Source organism: Schistocerca piceifrons, chromosome 2, assembly GCF_021461385.2.
Source record: "Schistocerca piceifrons isolate TAMUIC-IGC-003096 chromosome 2, iqSchPice1.1, whole genome shotgun sequence".
Taxonomy (NCBI): domain Eukaryota; kingdom Metazoa; phylum Arthropoda; class Insecta; order Orthoptera; family Acrididae; genus Schistocerca; species Schistocerca piceifrons.
The window spans coordinates 143,390,548-143,415,847 of record NC_060139.1 but is presented as its reverse complement, the minus strand read 5'-3'; the positions used below and the strand labels follow the sequence as shown (position 1 = coordinate 143,415,847).

General features: G+C 44.1%; 1 protein-coding gene across 1 annotated transcript in view; it reads right to left on the bottom strand.

Annotated features, from left to right (window-relative positions):
• Positions 1–25,300, bottom strand: part of LOC124775201 (glutamate receptor 1-like) — a 129,457-nt gene that overhangs the window by 8,731 nt on the left and 95,426 nt on the right. Inside the window, exon 7 of the mRNA XM_047250040.1 lies at positions 19,852–20,132. Within this exon, the coding sequence (XP_047105996.1) occupies positions 19,852–20,132 (281 nt within the window). The remainder of the gene's footprint in view (positions 1–19,851; positions 20,133–25,300) is intronic.

The following is a 25,300-nucleotide window of genomic DNA, read 5'->3' as shown; positions in this document are numbered from 1 at the left end:
TAAAATGTAGAGAAAACTATATATTTATAGACAGCTGTTGACATCTGTCAGATGTTAGTAGCTGTGTATAAATATATAGTGGTCAGGTGCAGGTAAAATGGTGCACAACTCTCAATAATTTTATCACAAATGAAATTCTAGTTTAGTGTATTATTAAGCAATAACGCACACTTTATTGCTTCCTAAAGTTGCAAGGTTCAAATACTTACGTGATGATCATGATTTAAAAGATGCACGCAAATTCGTATTATGTGACCATAGCACAAAGAAAAGAAAAGATACTGCCAAAATACATGTTACTCTCCTACACACTAATCCAAATTGACCACAAAAAACTTGGCAAACGTCTCCTATGTATCCTTGGTGAAATCTGTTGTTGCATTGTTTCACATGTCGTTCGGTGGCTGTTCAAAATTTGACTGCCGCTATGATAAAATCTATCATCTTTTGAATCGAACTAGTACCATATACCGTATATTGTCTGGCAATACCGATTCACAGAACCCCTGAATTTTAGTGGCTCCTGTCAATGAAAATGTGAATGAAATTTCTATCGCTCTCCATTCCTCTCTGCGCATCAGCCAATTTGTGTGTATAAAAATGAGGATAGGGTTTGGTTTCACCCAAAACTGTCCCTTATAACCCAGAGATCATCAGATTTGATTAGCTGCCGCCAAGCTTACGCTTACTTGCCAAATGTTGGAGTTTGTACCACAAGTGTTAAAAGTACATCGACAACTCACAAGAACGAATTACTTCATTTTAGTATCTTGAACAGTGGTATTTCGGCATGTCTTCCACCGTACACGTGATTGCAAACATTGTACACGGTCCAGTCTCATAGATGTGGCCACCTGTCAAAACCCTGCATATACACCTTTTGCTGCACGGAAGACTGCGAGACGTGCAGGGAGAGGCTCAATGTGGTTCTGCAAGATACCAAGAAGGACGGCCAGCTGCGTTAGGTTTCACGATTAAGGATCAGTGACGCAAAGACCCTATTGAGGTGGTCCCATAGAGTATGCATTCGGTTTAAATTCGTGCAGTTTGGTAGGCAGGGGAGTATGGTAAACCCATACTGGTGGTACACATACAGTGTGAGCTGTGTGACATGTTACATTGTCCAGCTAATAGATACCATCCTGCCGAGAAAAGATAGACTGCATGTAGGGACAGACATGCATCCCAAGGACACATACATAGTTGTTTTGATCCATTATGCTTTTCAGAACGAAAAGGTCATCCAGAGAAAGACCTCTGGCTTGGACCCCTACGACGATTGTTGCAAGGTGTTTGCTTTCAGAAATTTCACGCCGTACACGCCAAAGGTCATGTGTCCAATGGAGCATAAAATAAGATTCATCTCAAAAGGCCACACGTTGCCACTCAATGAAACTGGCGTGCAAATTTCAGCCTTTATCGCTGATGAACAGCAGTCAGCATGGGTACATGGACCAGACGCCTGCTGCAGAGGCCCATATGCGGGAATGATCGCTGAACAGTCGTTGAAGAGACACTTTTGGTAGCCGCTTGGTTCTTCTGGGTGATCAGTTGCTCAACAGTTGCTCGTCTATTCGTCCGGTCACATCTCCACAGCCATCGTCCATTCCTGTCATCAGTGGCCTATGGTGTACCACAGTTACCTTGGCATCAGTTTCGGATAACGCCAGTTTGCCATACACGGTATACTTTAATTACGGGAGCACATGAAGAGTTTACAAACTTTGCCATTTCGGACATGCTACCAAATATGGCTTGAAATTTGGTAATGATGCCCTTCTGGACATCCGATAGTTCCGTTTCTGCATTACGACAACGACTGCATGGGTTTCCACGTGCCCCCGACACACTTGTACCCTTGGCCTGAAAATCAATGATCATGCTCTTTTGGACACCAAATCGTTCAGTTTCTGCAATAAGACAACTACTGCATTGTTTTCCACTTCCCTCAGATACGCTTCACGTACCGTCCACTGATTAGTGCTGCTTATGTGAGCCCGTCACTGAACATTGACTTGGAACACAGCCAGCGGTCATATTGCTGTGACTGGACTAGATGTTAATAAACTTGTTCACTTGCATATGTTTTTGTCCATCTCTGGCCCAGAGGGGGTCATGCAATTTTTTTCGAAGGGTTCACAGGAATTTTTACACCAAGGCTCAGCCGAGAGACGACTCTTATCGATAGATGATGAGAACGGTCAGACAGTGTTGCTGGTCCTTACGGCGGCCTGATGGGAGGCGTGTGAACACGAAAACTGAGGATTTAACACAAGAAGGTAGGGAGTGAGGAAGGGAGAGAGAGAGAGAGAGAGAATATTGCTTGCAGGATCTTATCAGGTACTAAGGCTCTCGTTTTGGTACGCCGCCTCATGTGCAAGATTGCAGCGGTGTCACGTATTGCAGTGGGCGGGTTGTACCGGCTGTATATCGGAAACAGGTGCCCGTGAAGTACGGCGCCGGACGGAGCAGTGTCGTCCGTCACCGTGTTGTATCGCTTTCACTGAATAGTTTTGGCGAGGAAAGATGCTCACTTGGCTGCAGATATCTGGGGCACATGTACTGGTGATTTACCGACAGCTCATCTACGCAGCAGGATTGTGTTGAATCCGGTGCGGCTTCATTTGTTAATATGAGTCCGTGCGTGTGTTCTGTGAGGAAGCTATTTTGAATGTACTGTCCCTGTACCCACATGAGCGATGTTATAAGTACACTCCTGGAAATTGAAATTAGAACACCGTGAATTCATTGTCCCAGGAAGGGGAAACTTTGTTGACACATTCCTGGGGTCAGATACATCACATGATCACACAGACAGAACCACAGGCAGATAGACACAGGCAACAGAGCATGCAAAATGTCGGCACTAGTACAGTGTATATCCACCTTTCGCAGCAATGCAGGCTGCTATTCTCCCATGGAGACGATCGCAGAGATGCTGGATGTAGTCCTGTGGAACGGCTTGCCGTGCCATTTCCACCTGGCGCCTCAGTTGGACCAGCGATCGTGCTGGACGTGCAGACCGCGTGAGACGACGCTTCATCCAGTCCCAAACATGCTCAATGGGGGACAGATCCGGAGATCTTGCTGGCCAGGGTAGTTGACTTACACCTTTTAGAGCACGTTGGGTGGCACGGGATACATGCGGACGTGCATTGTCCTGTTGGAACAGCAAGTTCCCTTGCCGGTCTAGGAATGGTAGAACGATGGGTTCGATGACGGTTTGGATATACCGTGCACTATTCAGTGTCCCCTCGACGATCACCAGTGGTGTACGGCCAGTGTAGGAGATCGCTCCCCCCACCATGATGCCGGGTGTTGGCCCTGTGTGCCTCAGTCGTATGCAGTCCTGATTGTGGCGCTCACCTGCACGGCGCCAAGCACGCATACGACCATCATTGGCACCAAGGCAGAAGCGACTCTCATCGCTGAAGACGACACGTCTCCATTCGTCCTTCCATTCACGCCTGTCGCGACACCACTGGAGGCGGGCTGCACGATGTTGGGGCGTGAGCGGAAGACGGCCTAACGGTGTGCGGGACCATAGCCCAGCTTCATGGAGACGGTTGCGAATGGTCCTCGCCGATACCCCAGGAGCAACAGTGTCCCTAATTTGCTGGGAAGTGGCGGTGCGGTCCCCTACGGCACTGCGTAGGATCCTACGGTCTTGGCGTGCATCCGTGCGTCGCTGCGGTCCGGTCCCAGGTCGACGGGCACGTGCACCTTCCGCCGACCACTGGCGACAACATCGATGTACTGTGGAGACCTCACGCCCCACGTGTTGAGCAATTCGGCGGTACGTCCACCCAGCCTCCCGCATGCCCACTATACGCCCTCGCTCAAAGTCCGTCAACTGCACATACGGTTCACGTCCACGCTGTCGCGGCATGCTACCAGTGTTAAAGACTGCGATGGAGCTCCGTATGCCACGGCAAACTGGCTGACACTGACGGCGGCGGTGCACAAATGCTGCGCAGCTAGCGCCATTCGACGGCCAACACCGCAGTTCCTGGTGTGTCCGCTGTGCCGTGCGTGTGATCATTGCTTGTACAGCCCTCTCGCAGTGTCCAGAGCAAATATGGTGGGTCTGACACACCGGTGTCAATGTGTTCTTTTTTCCATTTCCAGGAGTGTATTTCTGCTGAAACATGTTTGAAGTGGTCTTTCTTGTACTGAAACCAGTTTGTATCCCTGTTAGATTCCAGTAGCCTATGAACCTACAGTACGAGCCAACTCGAAATTGATGTTTATGAAATTTGCGGACTATTAGCTCCAGTGTGTTGCCAGGCACATTTAAAATGGCAATTGTTCTTGGCACACATTTTGCGTTTAATGAATAGTGTGCTGTCATGTACTGAGATGACATGGGATACCTCCTAATACCATGTCGAATCTGTTTTCAAAAGCCGGCCGCGGTGGCCGAGCGGTTCTAGGCGCTTCAGTCCGGGACCGCTCGACTGCTACGGTCGAAAGTTCGAATCCTGTCTCGGGCATGGATGTGTGTGATGTCCTTGGCTTAGTTAGGATTAAGTAGTTAAGTCTAGGGGACTGATGACCTTAGATTTTAAGTCGCATAGTGCTTAAAGCCACTTTTAATTGAATTCTGCAGTGATATCCGCTATGGAATGTCCCATGACCCTAGCTGCAAACTACTCCAATTACCATTCCTCGTTAAAAGTCTGTTAATCCCCTTCATTTGGCCATAATCACGTGGGAAATCTTATCACATTGATCGCCTGAGTACAAATGATAACTCCGGCAAAGTACTGCTCTTTAATTCTTTATGTACGCGATACTACCACCAACTGTACATGTTCATATCGCTATCCAACGACTTCCATCACATAAAATAAATGTTCTTATAAGTTCAGGTGTATGGCATGTGTGTAACATTTTTTTCCGTATGTTGCCAAGTGTCCATTGGCGCTAGTCGTGTTCGTAACTTGCGTGGCATACACGTCACCTGTGCGGACTCCAGTTTCCTTGACTTGTTGATTGGGTCCCTTGCTACGGAGGAGCTTATTATGAATTCTATTTCTTTTAAATCATGTCTGTATTTCAGTCTTGCTAGTAATCAGTTCTGTAAAGCTGTAATCGAAGTATGATACTTTATTCTTTCGTTGGTTATAAAACAGCTTTAATAATGGTAACCGCTTGTTTCAAACTGTGGCCTTAAAGATCAAGATAATAAAATGTTTGATTTAATTTCAATCGATGGTCGATTCAGAGTACTTTCTTTGAAAATGGTTATGCCCAATTTTCTTTGTGGAGACCTCTGGAAAATAAAAGCAATTCCTGTATTAAAACTTTACTCTACTGGAGCCCAGTGCCTACCGCTCCCCTGCTTCGTGTAGTCGTTACCATGGCGAATACCTTTACCATATCAAAAGTTCACAATAATTAACATAAAAGGTTAAAATTGAATCACAAAGGAATTGCTTTACGGAAGTAGTCTTACCTTATGATGAATGGTTGTAAGAAAAATCTGTTCTTAAACGCAAATATTCTATGAATGACAAGTTCATTGAAGTCTACGTTCGTATGATACCTTTGTGTATGGAGAGCTCTGCTATTGCTATTATCCGCTCTTGACTCAAAGTACTTCGCAGGAAAGTTTTTATACTCTTTACTGTAGAGAAACGTCGCTCCGTCTCAGGCTTTGCCATCGGTTCTGCAAAAATCAGTTTCAGGAATTTCGTTCTTTCACTAAGAGACTACCGCAAATAATTTTCAAGCAGGACTAGCAGAAGTGAAAGAGCATCTCTTCCAACCTCCGTTCTTATCTTACTGCATTCAAGGTAGGGATGCATTTCACAAGACCTCTATAGCAACATTTGCGGAAATTAACCTGCGTACGAAATAAACTTTTCAGAATTAAATAAAGTTGCAGCGACGACAGGCCCTTTGAAGTCGAAGCGTTCAGCAGCATGAGCCATAATTATATCTCACAGTTCTTTTGCAGCAATTATTTTAGGAATTTCATTTCCTGTTTCTATCTCTTCGCAGGATACAGCAACTCTGGGAACTTATGAATCGCGTGAGTGATGCTACCTCGGTTATCCTGTACGGATTTTTTGAAATTCTATACCCCTTCTTGTAAAGTCAGTGGGCTAACTGACCGTACAGAATGTCATCGCGTGACGTAATATGACCGAGTGTAGACAGCCAAAATTAAAATGCTGCGTGCTCTAATTTCAGGCGAATTCCTCTTGCTTGAGTTATTGCAGTCCTGTGGTTTTGCCGAGATGTAAGTTCAACTTGCTCCAGGCATACTGCCTATGACACACAACTTGCACAACTCTTGATTAAAAGTTACTTCTCATGTTGGCGACATCATTGACTTCTTTGTTTTACAGTGTCAGCTAACACCGCTGTTCACTGTGAAGAACTACGAGAGAAATTTGGAAGCTATTTAAGGCCACAAAAAAGTTCTAACGTCTATATTTTGACCCATTTCTTGGGATAAAATGATATTCAACTTTTGATCATAACAGTGAACAAAATGGGCACGTGTGAAATGCTCTTTCAGAAGAGTCTGTACACCTGAAAGACCACCACGTATATCAGCTGCCACATCGCTCTAAGAAATAACTTTGAGTTATCCACAAGGTCTAGTAAAGTTTCTTTGAGCGATTCTGCTAATGTTTTGCATTATGTTCACGAGGGATAAAGAAAGTCCAAAACGCTTCTACAAGTTTACTCTGAAGTAAAACATATCTGATAACCACGACAAATTGTGAAATTGATGAAATGTCAGCTGTCTCATCTGCAGTAACTGAAGCAAAATCAGCACCAGGAATTACCTTTCTTAGTCGCTCGTGATAAATCTGCAGCCTACAAGAAAGTACGAGGTGCATTCAGGTTCTAAGGCCTCCGATTTTTTTTCTCCGGACTGGAAAGAGATAGAAACATGCGCATTGTTTTAAAATGAGGCCGCGTTCATTGTCAATACGTCCCAGAGATGGCAGCACCGTATGGCAGATGGAATTTTACCGCCAGCGGCGAGAATGAGATCTGTTTTAAATACTTAAAATGGCGACGTTTTCCTTACTTGAACAGCGTGCAATCATTCGTTTTCTGAATTTGCGTGGTGTGAAACCAATTGAAATTCATCGACAGCTGAAGGAGACATGTGGTGATGGAGTTATGGATGTGTCGAAAGTGCGTCCGTGGGTGCGACAGTTTAATGAAGGCAGAACATCGTGTGACAACAAACCGAAACAACCTCGGGCTCACACAAGCCGGTCTGACGACATGATCGAAAAAGTGGAGAGAATTGTTTTGGGGGATCGCCGAATGACTGCTGAACAGATCACCTCCAGAGTTGTCATTTCTGTGGGTTCTGTGCACACAATCCTGCATGACGACCTGAAAATGCGAAAAGTGTCATCCAGGTGGGTGCCACGAATGCTCACGGACGACCACATGGCTGCCCGTGTGGCATGTTGCCAAGCAATGTTGACACGCAACGACAGCATGAATGGGACTTTCTTTTCGTCGGTTGTGACAATGGATGAGACGTGGATGCCATTTTTCAATCCAGAAACAAAGCGCCAGTCAGCTCAATGGAAGCACACAGATTCACCGCCACCAAAAAAATTTCGGGTAACCGCCAGTGCTGAAAAAATGATGGTGTCCATGTTCTGGAACAGCGAGGGCGTAATCCTTACCCATTGCGTTCCAAAGGGTACTACGGTAAGAGATGCATCCTACGAAAATGTTTTGAAGAACAAATTCCTTCCTGCACTGCAACAAAAACGTCCGGGAAAGGCTGCGCGTGTGCTGTTTCACCAAGACAATGCACCCGCACAGCGAGCTAACGTTACGCAACAGTTTCTTCGTGATAACAACTTTGAAGTGATTCCTCATGCTCCCTACTCACCTGACCTGGCTCCTAGTGACCTTTGGCTTTTTCCAACAATGAAAGACACTCTCCGTGGCCGCACATTCACCAGCCGTGCTGCTATTGCCCAGCGATTTTCCAGTGGTCAAAACAGACTCCTAAAGAAGCCTTCGCCGCTACCATGGAATCATGGCGTCAGCGTTGTGAAAAATGTGTACGTCTGCAGGGCGATTACGTCGAGAAGTAACGCCAGTTCCATCGCTTTCGGGTGAGTAGTTAATTAGAAATGAAATCGGAGGCCTTAGAACTTGAATGCACCTCGTAAATCATTTTGAATATACTTAGGTGGGCCTTCGAAAACAACAGCCTCCAAAACGTGGTCGCTAAGCACAGCAAAGTTCAGCAGTTGAAATTTATAAGACCGCGAAGAATTCCTAAATTTAATGAATCACTACGTTCGTCATATCTATGAAGTGCAATCTCAGAAACACCAAGAATTTAACACTAACCACAATTTTTGAGTATGCACAACGATTTCCGTATATCTCATAATGTGCTTTGCAATTGACCGCCTGTAAACACAGACCAGTTGTTGTTTAATAACATTTAGCCCTAAAAGAATGTGGTCTAGCTGTGCAGTTTTATCTGATTGAGACCACTAATGTCATTACCTTCTGTGATAAATGTTCAAGTTTGTCAACACTTCGTGGCATCCACGTCGCTTCACGCCCAGCGTTTTGTTTTTCAGACAACAAACATGGAAAACAGTACAGTTTGTTTCTAATATCACAGTCACATATACAATCAACTTTTCTGTACATGTCTGGTCCGAAAATTGTTTCAATTTCTTTACATTTGTTTTATTAGTTTTCTTGACTAAGTTGATATCTAGCGTCAGTGGTTGCCTTACGGAGTGGCCGAGTGGTTCTAGCGCTACAGTCTGGAACCGCGCGACCGCAACGGTCGCAGGTTCGAATCCTGCCTCGGGCATGAATGTGTGTGATGTCCTTAGGTTAGTTAGGTTTAATTAGTTCTAAGTTCTAGGCGACTGATGACCTCAGAAGTTAAGTCCCATAGTGCTCAGAGCCAGAGCCGTCAGTGGTTCACCACCTGGGGGTAATTATCCCATGAGGAGTAAAATAAAATTTTCTGAGGGTTAATAACTAAACGATTGGGTTCTGCTTCAGTCATGAAACTAAATTATTTTCAAAAGTTCATTAGTATTGTCACAATTTTGTAAGACTCTAATATTGATTATATAAGTTATCAATAATTACTTTTTCTCAATTTGTAGGATTAAACCGAAGGAGGTTCCTCACATAGTCACCGTTGATGATAAAAGTAAAACATATACATAACAAATTCTAAATATCTCAAGAAAATGCCTTCTCCAAATATCAGATACTAACGGTAGTAGTACAAAAATTGCTTCATTACTCGCTTCCAAATAGATAAAAGAATTAACTGACGGCACGACACAGCAGTAACTACATTAAAGCTACTATAGTGCTGTACAATATATTATATTATTACTATTACTCTTAGTGGCTATTGCCAGACACAAAGCATTAACAGTCTGAAGTCTTACAGTTGCTGCCCGTACAGAAGTAAGGGGTGCAGCAATCAAGTGACTTACGAAAAGCAACTATGGCGTTCACATTTTAACTTGGTTAATGTTAAATGGGGTTGCAGTGTGCATGTCAGGTAAGTGTGGCAATGGAGAGGAGTAATGCTGGGGATGTACGTTTTGTAAGATGTGTCTACACTCACTGAGGATAGCTAGCTTTCTTACCTGAGAAGGAGTTGTGAGTAGCAGTTACGATGCACCACGAGTTCCTTCGTCATTCATTCTAAAACACACACACACACACACGCACACACAATAAATATAATTCATCTTTCATAATTTTAAAAGTAAAATTGTTCCTAGAAAAGTCTTTCATTCTACATTTAGTTACAACAGGTACTAAAGTGTGTGATAGTGTGAGGGACGGTGGCAACATACGGTGGTGAGGGGGGGGGGGAGGAGGGAGGACGTGTAGGAGGGGGGCGGGTGTACTATCTAATGCCTAATTGCATAATTCCACTCAGAGGCAATGGTGCAAGGAACGTTTGTAACCACTGTCCTAGATCCTTCATAGAAAGCTTATCTTCAAGGTAAATGGTAAAGAAATTAGTTTCCCTAAGTCTCTAATATGACACGTATTACCTTCACTACAAACCTGAGGACTCTCATCTTGAAAATAACTCTTCCGCATGGGAAACTGTAAGATCTGGCCACAGAGTTGGTAACGCGACTGCAAGAAACAAGAGATAAGTTCTACCTATCGTTACTGGCTCGACTCTCGTAGTTATTGCAGTTTCAGAGATAGAGTAGTGGAGACATGAAACAGATCAAAACCAGTTGTTTATACGTCATCTTTGCGGAACAGCTGGGGAGGAAGAGTAATCCCAGCGGTTTTGCGAGGTTTTGACAGCGGGAGGGGAAGCGGAGGCTTTGGCAGGTACACGGTGGAATGTTGCTTCAATGCTCAGCATAGGAGAAACCAAGAAATTTAGAATATATGGAGCCGCCCTGAAATGTAACGCGCCTATGCAAAGTATTTAGCTGGGACTATACAAAAGTTTTTGTGTTGCTGTTACTTGTGTGCATTAACTGTTTCAGTGGACCTTGTTGCTCCATCTTGAGGCAGCAACCTCCTTTCTCGAAGATGCCAAGTTCATGCCAGATGGAAAAGCCAAACAACAGTCACTACAAGACAATATCACGTGCTGCTTATTAATCGCGCAATTATTTCACCTCCGCTATACACGTTCCATGTTACAGTATACGACTTCAACGAAGTTCACAATACCTATTTGCCTTGTCAGTTTCTGCTTCACAAGTCACGTCATGACCATTGTCTTGCCTGGTGAGGTTCTGTGGCTCGCAGTGAATCTCCGAGGTGGAACGTCGGATAACTGCTCCAACTAGCAAGTTTCTCAATACGCAAAAATTCAGCCGTTCATCACGCCTGCCTCGCAGATACTGTGCGTCCACCTTCGCTCTCACGACATGCGCAAAAGAAAATCTCCCGTACAGTTTGCGGTTCAAAACAAACACGTACTTAAGAAAATAACAAAATGTTTGCTCAAGGACACGACTACCCCTCGTCGCTTAGAAATACAGAGAGCATAACACATCAATTTCCCAGAGTGGTGTGTTACCCCTCAGTCCATAAGCCGAAATAGTGAAGCCTGCCTCTACCATATTGGTGAGCTGTGACGAAGTCTTCATATTGCAGTGCTGCTGTTCAGTGTCACTTAAAACAGGAATAAAACGTTCAGCTGTTTTACCGTGATGTACATCATGATCATCGAGTGAGAATCGGCTTTAAAATTTTAGTCTTCAGCTATCTGATGATGAGTATTCATCCACGAAAGTATATTGTTTCAAGCTACGAAGTCATAACTGTCGGTCAGTTCAACACATTAACGCTAAGAGGGTAGGTTAACACAGAGGTTTAGCGTAGAAACATGTTTCTAAGACTCACCAAGATGGCGGACACGCTTCAATTGACGTCTGTGCTTGGCATAGATAAATCCATCTCCCCCATATTCTAAACTACTTTTCAGAAATCTCCTACGCCGCCCCCTCCCCCGCCCCTCGACAACGGAGACATTGCTGGGATTCGTTCTTTGGGGGCGCAGGATTGGATTCTGCGCACTTGTCGAGCCAAGCATGTAAGAGCTGACCGGCAGTTTCTAACACGAATGCAGACGTCAGCGGGGAGCTTTATAGATACACACATTAAAAAATGGCTCTGAGCACTATGGGACTTAACATCTGAGGTCATCAGTCCCCTAGAACTTAGAACTACTTAAACCTAACTAACCTAACGACATCACACACGTCCATGCCCGAGGCAGGATTCTAACCTGCTACCGTAGCAGTCGCGCGGTGCCAAACTGATGCGGCTAGAACCGCTCGGCCACTGCGGCCGGCTCTACACACATTATATGTAACGGGTATAAGTGCAGATACTTTTATATGTTGTAACTTAATATGTACATACATCAGAGTGTTGGTTGTTTATCCTCTGTGTCGGGCAGTCTTCTCACAAACACGTCACAAACTTCATGACCTGATATTATTTGCATGGTCGTAACTGCGCCACTAAGTGGACTGGTGTTGAAGTGTTGACACGTGGATGCAAAACGGTTAGTCTATTCTGACAGGAGTTGTCAGTACAGTTTTACCGTTTTGCGTTCACGTGTCCACACGTCATCACCTGACCTGCTGCTCAGGTGAAAGTATGCAATATTTACTTCCTCTTGCCACACATACTTGGAGTTAGTAACTAAAAACATACGACTGGTAATACATATTACTATTAGTCTAAAATGACGTTAATACTGATGTAATGTTGTGCACTGCATTGTTCTCATTCACCCATTTCACCTTGTTTTGCTAAATGATTATCTGTCACAGAGGCAGGAGACTGGATTATTTTACGTTTAAAATCGCTGTACTCTGCAAAATTTTCTCAGATGCGAATCTTTCCACGGGAATTCATTGCTACATTGTACCTTAGATTGAATCGCCACTTCTCTGGCAACTTATTCCTGAAACGTTACATTTCTAACGTTCTGCACATTTCTCGGTAGTTTTTCCCTAGTCTTAGAGAACTGCTCCTTTTTAACATTTAACCACTGCCTGCCGCGACGTTGAACGCCACATTCTGGAGTTACATACATGTGACACGGAAGGGAATCCGCGTACGAAAGGAGTGGCGGAATGTAATGTTTTGCCCGTTGCACGGCAGATGCTCGACCAGAAGCAGGGTGCCTACTCTGACGGTAACCATTTATGAGAACAATAGTTACAAGGATTTTTCCACAAAGTTTCTGACAACTTACAGGAACCTGGCGTCACAGGCAATTGCCAAGATGAATATATAGAGGGGTCCAAAAAATGTATCCACTGTTTAAAAGTCCATAACTTGCAAACTAATGGACGGGGTTGTCTCATTCTTGGTGAAAGTGTAGCTTAATATCCAACTTAAAGATATCACTGTTGGTGTTCGAAATGGTCACCATCAACATCCACAGACAAACAATGCTGCGGAAATGCAGATCGAACTACTGACTGCAACGTATTCAGCTGGATATTATGAATGTACGATGGATTCTCGAAGTTCATCCAGTGTGCGTGGCTTTTGTCGTTAAACGACATCCTTTAGTGTTCCCTACAGGTAGAAGTCCAGAGGTCTTAGGTCTGGGTTCAAAATGGTTCAAGTGGCTCTGAGCACTATGGGACGTAACTGCTGAGGTCATCAGTCCCCTAGAACTTAGAACTACTTAAACCTAACTAACCTAAGGACATCACACACGTCCATGCCCGAGGCAGGATTCGAACCTGCGACCGTAGCGGTCGCACGGTTGCAGACTGTAGTGCCTAGAAGCGCTCGGCCACACACGCCGGCTTTAGATCTGGGGAACGTGGTGGATACTCCACAGAACCTCTACGGCCTATCCATCTTCCTGGTAGATTTTCGTCGAGATACGCCCTAATACGATTTTGGTAGTGGGCTGGGGCACCATTTTGTTGAAAGTAAATTCTTCCGTCTCCATACAACTCTCGGATGGCAGGTGAAATAGATGTCTGAAGCTTCCGAAGGTACACCTCACCGGTAACTGTGCCATCAAAGAAGAATGGCCCAATCAAGCCCCGGTAAGACAACTCACATCACACATTTACTCATGACAAACTCACGGATTTGTCTACATGGACGTTCGGATTTTCGGCGGCCCAGAAGATGCAATTGTGGCGATTTACTGTACCACTGAGTGTGAACTGTGCCTCAGCAGACCACACAATCATCTCTGCAAACTCTTCATGGTTGCGCACCATGTCGGTAAACCATTTGCAGTACTCCATTCGGCTTGCTTTCATCGAATGTAAGCCTTGCGCCAGCCATGTTTACTCGAGTAACTAGGTGCAACTAACAACAAATCACTATCAGGCGACTGTCATCTGACAAAACAAAACAACGCAATACAACACTACACTACCAAAGATGAGACAACTGCGTCAATTAGTTTGCCAGTTATGGACTTTTAAACAGAAGATACATTTTTTTTGGGCCCCTCTGTATTTTGGGGACAGTATGCGCCACAGTCACGCTAAACCATGACAACATACACTACTCACGTTCTGGTGGAGTATTTGGACGACAAACTGATTGATGAGGAATGGTGTAGCGTGATGCTTTCAAATTTTCTTGCTCATGTACGAAGCTCACTCCTCGGTGCACTGCCGAGAGAACAATTCCTTGATATTTTAAGGTGTCTGAATGACATTAAGGCGCAGGAGAAAAAAAGGACGGCACACGCCAATGCAGGACAGTAAATAGGGCGTCACTAGGGTTTGTTCGGCGCTATGACAGGCAGAATTGGCACAATAAAGGACGAAGAAAAGAAGAAGGGAGTAGACGAGAGCGATATAGACGCCATGGTTCACACCAGGGAGAGCGGGACAGGAACGAAGTGCCACACCACAGACGCAACGTGAATTACATGCAGGCGTCGCCGCATAACGAGAGAGGCCGTGAGAGTGAAGGAGGTTCTTGAGATTTCATTTTACAGAGGGCAATTTCGCACAGATGTTGGGTCCTTTATTCGCGCTGTTCAAGAAGGGCAAGAAATGGAGCTTGGGAAACGAGGAGGAAAATACTATCGAAAAGATTGAGTTAGCGCTCCGTGACGTTATTTGTTTGCTACACCCTGACTTCTCGGAACGTCTCCAACTCTTCACAGACGCAAGTGTGCAAGGCATTGGGAAATATCTACAGCAGGACAGTAAGGATGGACATATGCACATTGTAGCTACAGGCATCCAGAAGCTAGTGGACGCAGAGACACGGTCTTTCATACCGAACTATAAATGATGGGCATTGCCTATGGGACAAAACAGCTTAGGAGTTACCTGTTAGGCCGGAAAACTTGTTTATACATGGATCACCACACTCTAACATTCCTAATAACCGCCAGATACACGAGTAACAGAGTGATGCCGTGGCCCTGGCGATTCAGGAATACGATCAGGAAAGTGCTTATTGCTGAGGTAAATACAACAAGTTGCCGACTGGTTAATCCTAAATCCTTCGCGGGAGGACAACAAAGAACACGTCGAGCGAGTAAGTAATAAGTTTGTAATGGCAATGTTAAGGCGGTGGGACATGACGTGCAGCCTAAACTATAGAGGGAGTTAGTCGCAGCACAATATCAGCAGCCAGAAATCCCAGCAGTAAAGGACTTTCTGCTGAGCGGTCTTGGTTGAGAGGATGCGCGAATGAGAAATACTGCTCTACTGTCCACGGTTGAGCGGACGATACGTTTCCGGGGGAATGCTAAAGAACAAAGGTGGAGAATTTGGCCCCCGGACGCAGTTTTGGAAGATTTAATCCATCGTTGTCATCAGCACCTTGGCCAAAGCGGGGTGACGAAGTTGTATGTGACAATCGCCAAAGAGTGGAAACACGCATTTGCTAAGCATGTCAGGCTCTACGCCACAAACCGCACCACAATGAAATGCTGTGTAAGAATTTTGACGGAAGGTTATGTGCGCATGTGTGGTAGGACCAAGAGAATGCTCCCAGGTCTTGCTAGAATCACATTTCCGGGACTGAAGGCAGAATTAGAAAATCAAGGGATCAAAATGACATACTCCTTAATTAGAAACCCTCAGTCCAATCCCGCAGAACGATACATGCGTCAGCTGGGAGTGTTCTATACGATATTGGTCTATGACAGACACAGTGTCCAGTGCCTTCGGAAGACAGAGTGGTACTTTAGTGGAGCCGTTAATTGCAGTACGGGATACAGACCAATAGACCTACGGTTCCAGAAACTTGAGAAATCGGTGGCTGACAGGATCGTCAAACCTCCGACGGGAGGAGAGACAGAAACACACCAGCAACACGTCAATCGGGCTCGAGAGTTCGTGATGGAGAAGGCGACGAAAAGAATGGAATAGGGGGAAGAGAAAAAAGGAAGAAGGCTTATGACATCGGGAACGGAGTCCTCGTAAGACTGCATAGGCTGTGTGATGCCGAAGAGAAAAAGAAAAGGAAGTTTTTCCACCCGAGGGCTCATACTCGGTGCGACAGGTAGCACCACCGAATGCTTACGCAATTTATGTGGCGACTTTGAGGTTGGGGGATATTTAACGACCAGCAGCCTGAGAGTAGTCGACACGACTTCGAAAACTGTAGATGACTGTTGACAACACTTTGGGTTTTGTAAATGGATTTTCTGTTGTAGTAATTAGTATGTATTTATTGCGCTTAGATAGTCATTTTTGTGTGTGCCTGGCGTGTGGGACACCTGGTGTGAATGTGGAGAGATATGACAAGTGCATCTGAGAGGAACCGCCCCCATTCGACAGCATGATGCTTCCCCTAAGGCGGGATTATCATGCAGCTCACGGAAGCGCATTGCCGTTTCCACGTACGTCATTTCTTGTTTGTTTGTTGTACATACTAAATTGTAATTCTGTGCGATGGATCCATGTTTCATCGTCTCACCATGCGCGGTGTTCAATGTAGTGACTCTAGCGTAAACGGTGAAAACCAAACATGCACTAGTATTTGCACTAGTATTTTTTTTTCTTTTCAAAGTAGTCCATGAAAGGTGGACTGCAGAACGTCTGGGTTATTTCAATTGTTACAATTTAAGAGTAGGTTAAAATAATTCGAGTGTACAATGTTACGTACAAGCAAAATTTCTTTTTATATTGTTGACATTCGAGTTCGTTTGCACGGCTCGCACTGTTCACGCTATGAAACTTAGTAAATGAAGCCAGTTTGCATGTGAGAGGTTAAGGGTATGCAAAATTATTTTGTTTTTTGGTTGACGTCCGAGTCCATTCATGCGGTTTGCACAGCTGACGCTATGCAACCTAACAAATAAGGAGTTGTCCTAATCATCGGTGATGCGTAGATTACACATTATGACTGTACGTTCTGCGGCAGAAAAGAAGGCATGTGGTTTAACGTAAGAGAACATATGCAATTTTAATAAGAACTTTAAGGGGTTACCCATCCAATACTACCCAGCTTGGCCCATGGCAGTCCAATTATGTATGTTGTTTTGCATGACCAAGTGTTTGACCGAACACCCATTTTGTATTTATTTTATAGAGCTCTTTGATGAAGAATACTACTCTGTGAGTAGTGCAGTTGCCGATGCTGGAGCAGTAGTACCTATTACTGGTATCAGTGATGACCTTAAATACATTCCCCCCAGACTTTAGATGGTACAAAATCTGCTTTTAAAGAATTTATTAATAATTTGGACGTATCTCTTGAATTAGTACGAGAAGCTGACCGTCTAATATTGTTAAAATTCGTAAAAATATGTTTTGAGGGTCCTAGATGATAGGACAACTGTAAAGGCACCGGTGGATAACTTCCATGGTTATATCGGGAGATACAGAGGTTAAAAACTGTAATGTAAGGCAGAGACTGGAATACATCAAGCAAATAATTGAAGACGGAGGTTGCAAGTGCTACTCTGAGATGAAAAGGTTGACACAGGTGAGGAAATCTTGGTGGGCCGCATCGACATTGCACTAAATTATTATAAACGCATACACAGTTACAAATTTTTAAGTTTACAATGTTTGGAGAATAATTAGTCAAGGATGATCAACAGAACGTTCTTACATTGCTGTAATAAGGCCATTTTTATTTGAAAATCCAGTGTAATTAAATTTACACACTGAAACGTATAATTACTTACAGGCCTAACGTAGAGAATTATTCATATTTTGTTTACAAAATTATTATTTAAACGTTTATGTAGAAACAAATCAGCTGAATGCTAAAACTTACACTTTTCAAATACATGTGCCACATAAGACAGCATATTACGTGGTTACTCGTGAAACTTTTGAGGATACACAATAACAGTATAATTAAAACCATCACCCTTGCCAGCGGCTGGACTCGAACCCGAAGAGGTCCGTTACATATTACTTTCGTATTTATATGGAGACAGATTTGTGACTGTTTCCGTCATAACTGTTTTATAATGGAAATAAAACTTTTATAATTTATAAAGCAACCCACTAGACAAATGAACATCTCCGTTCGGATTGTTTACGTGTTTCGTAAGCTGTTTACCAGTACTACACCGTCCGAACATGCCTTGGAAGGCACAACGGTAAGGACCGGCCACCGTGTCATCCTCAGCCCACAGGCGTCACTGGATGCGGATATGAAGGGGAATGTGGTCAGCACACCGCTCTACTAGCCTTATGTCAGTTTACGAGACCATTTACCAGTACCACCAATGGCAAAATATACACGTACAACACAGCACTTAATTCATGCCCCCTCCCCCCCCCCCCCCAAACTCTGATCCTTTCTTCTTTTCCATTATTGTCAGTTTATACCCAATGTTAGTCTCTCTTAATAAAACCAGTGTGAATGAGGAGTATGGAACAATGTTACGGCGTCACTGAATCACAGAATGCTGTTGCAATATGCTTTGTTTCTGAACAGCGTCACAATCAGCCAGCTAATGACAGATAAAGGCACTGCGGTATATGAGTGACAAACGGCGACTAAGAACCACATTCCTCTGTTATTCCATGCAGTCAGGGAAGGAGGCGAACTAGGTTGAATTTTCTACGTCAAAACATTTGTTTTCGCTAACAGATTACAACAGTTACGAACAAAGAAAACTCTCGTTAAGATTCTTTACCAATACCAGCTTTGGAAACTAACCATGTACGATCTACGAAGGAAAGAAAGGGAAGTAAATCACGTAGAGCGTGTGTGTATGTGTGTGTATGTATATGTGTGTGTGTGTGTGTGTGTGTGTGTGTCAGTCATTAGAATCTTCGTATACCGAAGTAGCCGTCTTTAGACAATAAGATTAATAACTAATACGTAATTTCTGTTTATTGCAGAATTTAACGCTGTATCATCCAATCAGAAAAATTTCATCGGCGCTGCAACTAAAGCAGTGATATTTCTGTCGTGATAAGTGAGCCAATATAAAAAATGATTTTGAATGTAGTGCACCGACGGACACCACATCAATTGCAAAAATACGTTAGGCATGTCAATAGAGGGTGTTACAAAAAGGTACGGCCAAACTTTCAGGAAAAATTCCTCACACACATATAAAGAAAAGATTTTATGTGGACATTTGTCCGGAAACGCTTAATTTCCATGTTAGAGCTCATTTTAGGTTCGTTCTTCCACCTATGCTCAATGGAGCACGTTATCATGATTTCATACGGGATACTCTACCTGTGCTGCTAGGACATGTGCCTTTACAAGTACGACACAACATGTGGTTCATGCACGATGGAGCTCCTGCACATTTCAGTCGAAGTGTTCGTACGCTTCTCAACAACAGATTCGGTGACCGATGGATTGGTAGAGGCGGACCAATTCCATGGCCTCCACGCTCTCCTGACCTCAAGCCTCTTGACTTTCATTTATGGGGGCATTTGAAAGCTCTTGTCTACGCAACCCCGGTACCAAGTGTAGAGACTCTTCGTGCTCGTATTGTGGACGGCTGTGATACAATACACCATTCTCCAGGGCTGCATCAGCGCATCAGGGATTCTATGCGACGGAGGGTGGATGCATGTATCCTCGCTAACGGAGGACAGTTTGAACATTTCTTGTAACAAAGTGTTTGAAGTCACGCTGGTACGTTCTGTTGCTGTGTGTTTCCATACCATCATTAATGTGATTTGAAGAGAAGTAATAAAATGAGCTCTAACATGGAAAGTAAGCGTTTCCGGACACATGTCCACATAATATATTTTCTGTCTTTGTGTGTGAGGAATGTTTCCTGAAAGTTTGGCCGTACCTTTCTGTAACACCCCTGTACATACGATCTCCAGACAAGAACTTCTGATGAACAGGATCACTTTCTCTTATTAACATTTAATATCTGTGACCCATCTTGCTCGTCGGCGTCGACTGTATAATAGACGAACTGACGGAGCTCCTTTATTGACCGGGTCTTCTGTGGGGTGCGCCCTCTGCTTTACTTTCGTCGTGGTAAAGCCCTTCAGCCGTGCGACGACGGCGGTTTTGCGGTGAATGGCGATTTCTACCAGGAGGACAACCAGCGACAAGAAGAGTCCGAGGATCAACAGAGCGAACTCTCCCTGCACGTGGGTCAGCTGCAGCTTGATGGGGCCGTCCGGAGACTGGGCGTAAGAGCGCATCCCTATCTGTGCGGCCAGCTGCACTCTCGGCACCAACCACTTGCGAGCCACCTGCAAAGAAACGTACACAGCATATGTGAGCGTGGGATTCCCGAGCTATTGTCGACAAAACGCAACTGGCTTTGTAGATGCATCATGAGGTAAAACGTTTAAGCCGGTTTTGGAAATTTGTGGTAAGTTCCTATGGGACGTAACTGCTGAGGTCATCGGTAGCTAGGGTTAAAAACTACCTAACATAAACTAACTTACGCTAAGGACAACACACACTACCATACCCGAGGGAGGACTCAAACCTCTGACGAGGGGGGGGGGGGGGGGGGGGCGTGGCGCGAACCGTGGCTGCCCAAGGCTGCACGGCTAAGCCAGTTTTAACTTATGTGTTAATACCGAGCCCATCTATCCCAACTGCATCCAACGGGCGTCAAGAAAGAAGTTCTCGATGCACTGCACACGACTTGCGTTTGTGTGGTCAGTGAGCCGAGGCTGTTTGTCGTAGTGTATCGATATCGAGACGCCCTTCCTTATTTTTGGCTCTAAGATGTTGCCCAGCGAGCGCAGCTACCTCTGGCGTGGCTTGAGGGCCGCCTTGCTGGACACGCAAGGGCAGCATGACAGCCTGATGAAGGTGGTACCAGTGGAGCAACGAAGCGGAAAGGAGGCCTTTTGTCGCCACTCATCTGGCGTAACTTGGGAAGGATGTACAGGGGTCACGTTGACCTGTGTTTGGCTAGTAGTGCCGACGAACCACAGGAGTAGATTATTAGAAACCTGCCGGGTGTCGCAGGTGTGTTTACCGGAATTTCATGCTCTGATTCTGTTTATTGGTACTGAAGTCCGCGCCCCAATGGAATTTGCAGGCTGAATTATATGAGCAATAATTCGTATTAAAGAGGTCTCTTAAATATTTTAACTATACACACCGTATGATCAAAAGCATCCGGACCCAAAAACATACAGTTTTTATATTAGGTACATTATGCTGCCACCTACTGCCAGGTACTCGATATCAGCGACCTCAGTAGCCATTAGACATCGTGAGAGGGCTGAATGGGGCACTCCGCGGAACTCACGGACTTCAAACGTGGTCAGGTGATTGGGTGTCACTGGTGTCATACGTCTGTACGCGAGATTCCCACACTTCTCAACATCCCTAGGTCCACTGTTTCTGATGTGATAGTGAGGTGAAAGCGTGAAGGGACATGTACAGCATAAAAGCATACAGGCCGGCCTCGTCTGTTGACTGACAGAGACCGCCGACTGTTGAACATGGTCGTAGTGTGTTGTAAGAGGTCCATGACTAAGAAATTTGTTGCTAGCGCACTCGAGCAGATGCAATTTCGATGGATTGCTCACGCACTGCCTGCGATATGTAATGTATAAGAGAATCTCAGACCAGAGAGCAGTGTTGTATGCAGTAGGAACTATGTAGCAGTAGGAGTAAGTAGTAGCTAGCAGTCTGGTGTATCGAGTTGGTTGGGCCAGTCTTGGGACCAATGGCGGTGCCTGAGCGTTGCAGTATAAGGTAAAAGCAGCCTCGCGCATATGTAGTATTGATATATCAGGTCCCATGTAAATGTTTTTTAAAAATCTCTTAATAGTAATCTCTCCTATAAAAATTAACTGTTGACAATCATTCATTTCAATTTAAAGAATTTATAATTTTTCCAGTCCATGGTCATACCGATTATTGTAAAGAAAAATCAGTTGTTTCTTCTATACATGATAAATACATCGGCCAGCATTGCACTGGGCTGTGCCAGAAAAATTTCCTATAGGAGCAGATATAGAAGCGTTATCCGGCGACCTTATTCAGGTATGACTTTTCAATTTATTCAGAATGATTTTTCAGGGCCATGACGCAGCACTGCTGACGTCCGAAATTTACCAGTTTAAATTCACAGTCAGTTATTGAAAGGTTATAAGTGAGCCACAATTTTTTTTCAGAGATTAGTCACATTTTATTATTGGCAGATTACGGAATATAATAATTCAAGAAGAATTTAATAATTCCAATCCCAAAGAAAGCAGGTGTTGACAGATGTGAAAATTACCGAACTATCAGTTTAATAAGACACAGCTGCAAAATACTAACGCGAATTCTTTACAGACGAATGGAAAAACTGGTAGAAGCCGACCTCGGGGAAGATCAGTTTGGATTCCGTAGAAATGTTGGAACACGTGAGGCAATACTGACCTTACGACTTATCTTAGAAGAAAGATTAAGAAAAGGCAAACCTACGTTTCTAGCATTTGTAGACATAGAGAAAGTTTTGACAATGTTAACTGGAATACTCTCTTTCAAATTCTGAAGATGGCAGGGGTAAAATACAGGGAGCGAAAGGATATTTACAATTTGTACAGAAACCAGATGGCAGTTATAAGAGTCGAGGGGCATGAAAGGGAAGCAGTGGTTGGGAAAGGAGTGGGACAGGGTTGTAGCCTCTCCCCGATGTTATTCAATCTGTATATTGAGCAAGCAGTAAAGGAAACAAAAGAAAAATTCGGAGTAGGTATTAAAATTCATGGACAAGAAGTAAAAACTTTGAGGTTCGCCGATGGCATTGTAATTCTGTCAGATACAGCAAAGGACTTGGAAGAGCAGTTGAACGGAATGGACAGTGTCTTGAAAGGAGGATATAAGATGAACATCAACAAAAGCAAAACGAGGATAATGGAATGTAGTCAAATTAAGTCGGGTGATGCTGAGGGAATTAGATTAGGAAATGAGACACTTAAAGTAGTAAAGGAGTTTTGCTATTTAGGGAGTAAAATAACTGATGATGGTCGAGGTAGAGAGGATATAAAATGTAGACTGGCAATGGCAAGGAAAGCGTTTCTCAAGAAGAGAAATTTGTTAACATCGAGTATAGATTTAAGTTCAGGAAGTCGTTTCTGAAAGTATTTGTATGGAGTGTAGCCATGTATGGAAGTGAAACATGGACGATAACTAGTTTGGACAAGAAGAGAATAGAAGCTTTCGAAATGTGGTGCTACAGATGAATGCTGAAGATAAGGTGGGTAGATCACGTAACTAAGAGGAGGTACTGAATAGGATTGGGGAGAAGAGAAGTTTGTGGCACAACTTGACTAGAAGAAGGGATCGGTTGGTAGGACATGTTTTGAGGCATCAAGGGATCACAAATTTAGCACTGGAGGGCAGCGTGGAGGGTAAAAGTCATAGAGGGAGACCAAGTTATGAATACACTAAGCAGATTCAGAAGGATGTAGGCTGTAGTAGGTTCTGGGAGATGAAGGAGCTTGCACAGGATAGAGTAGCATGGAGAGCTACATCAAACCAGTCTCAGGACTGAAGACCACAACAACAACAGGTTACGGAACTTAACTGTTGGGAGGTTACGCTGAATGTGAATTATACATATTATATTTTTACTGTTGGGAGGTTATTATACATATCAGTTGTCTGTGGGGAGGTTACAGTGTAATAGGGAGACGTCTACGCAGACCATCACACAAGAATTCCAAAGTGCATCAGGATCCACTGCAAGAACTTTGACAGTTAGGCGGGAGGTGAGAAAACTCTGATTTCATGGTCGAACGGTTGCCCGTAAGCCACACATGACGCCAGTAAATGCCAAACGACGCCACGCTTGGTGTAAGGAGCGAAATCATTGGACGATTGAACAGTGGAGAAACGTTGTGTGGAGTGACGAATCACAGTACACAATGTGGCGACCGATGGCAGGGTGTGGGTATGGCGAATGCCCGGTGAATGTCATCTGCCAACGTGTGTAGTACCAACAGTAAAATTCGGAGGCGGTGGTGTTATGGTGTGGTCATGTTTTTCATGGAGGGCTTTGCACCACTTGCTACGTTTGGTGGTACTATCACAACACAGCCACCTTTTGTTGAAGAGCAATTCGGGGATGGCGATTGCATCTTTCAACACGATAGAGTACCTGTTCATAATGGATGGACGGTGGCGGGGTGGTTACACGATTATAACATCCCTGTAATAGACTGGCTGGCCCAGAGTCCTGAGCAGAATCCTGTAGAACATCTTTGGGATGTTTTGGAACGTCGACTTCGTGCCAGGCCTCACCGATCGACATCGATACCTCTCTTCATTGCAGCATTCCGTGAAGAATGGGCTGCCATTCCCCAAGAAAACTTCCAGAAACCGGATTGAACGTATGTCTGCGAGAGTGGAAGCTGTCATCAAGCTTAAGGGTGGGCCAACACCATATTAACTCCAGCATTACCGATGCCACGAACTTTTAAGTAATTTTTCAGCCAGGTGTCTAGATACTTTTGATCATACAGTGTATTTGTACATTGCATCTTGATGGAAATTTTATCTGGTGGTTTTAATTTGGATTAATGTTAGTGTCCGCTTTTACAAGGGAGTCTGTCGTGAAGTTTGTTGGCAGTGTGGTATTTATGTGTGTTCATGTGCTTCTACCAGCCTGTTATTAATTTTCGCTTTCGTCGAGGCAAATAACTATCAGTTGATATTAATTCCTGCGCGCAGTGGTCGATTTTAATGTTAACACAGATTGTCTATTCCTGCTATGGAAGTGGATTTTCGTGTTTCCCGAATGTTATCAGGGTCAGTGTTAAGTACAGTGTGATCTATTTTTAATATAAATATTAAGAAGAAATGCTCTACTCAATTTGTAGTTGTCGTTTGGAAAAAAATTAACCGTCTTTTTGGATTTGACTCCACTTTGTCTTATTCATTGAGGGTAATGTACTGCTTATTCTGCTTCAGGTTGTGCATATAGTGCGATTGCCTTTTTTAAGTTGTTCAGATGGAAATTTTTTGGAAACAACGTCCGTTCTGATCTTGGTGTGGACTGTGTACGTGCCAAGGAATCGTAGAATTTTAGGAAATTGTCCCGGGGTGTGGTTAATCATTTGTTCCAGCAAGATTTGGTGTAAGGATTTAATTCTGAAATTTCCTTATGCCAATTGTAAGTGGTGTCTCAAAATTTCTGCTAGCTTCTTAGCAGACTAGTCGGTTTCGAAAATCGCTCCTTAAAAAACTACATTACTTATGGCTAGCGTAATCATTATTTATTATAATCTTGGCTGTGACATGAGCTTGCATTTATTGGAATTTACCTGTGCTGCAGGAAACTTGTTAAGACTGCTTGTCTTTTGGCATCAGTGCTCTTTACCGTTCCTTGTTGAGACTCACTCATTCTGCACCCAATCGGCTTACACAGCTGCCAGTTTATGTGATTCTGTGCGAGAGCCTC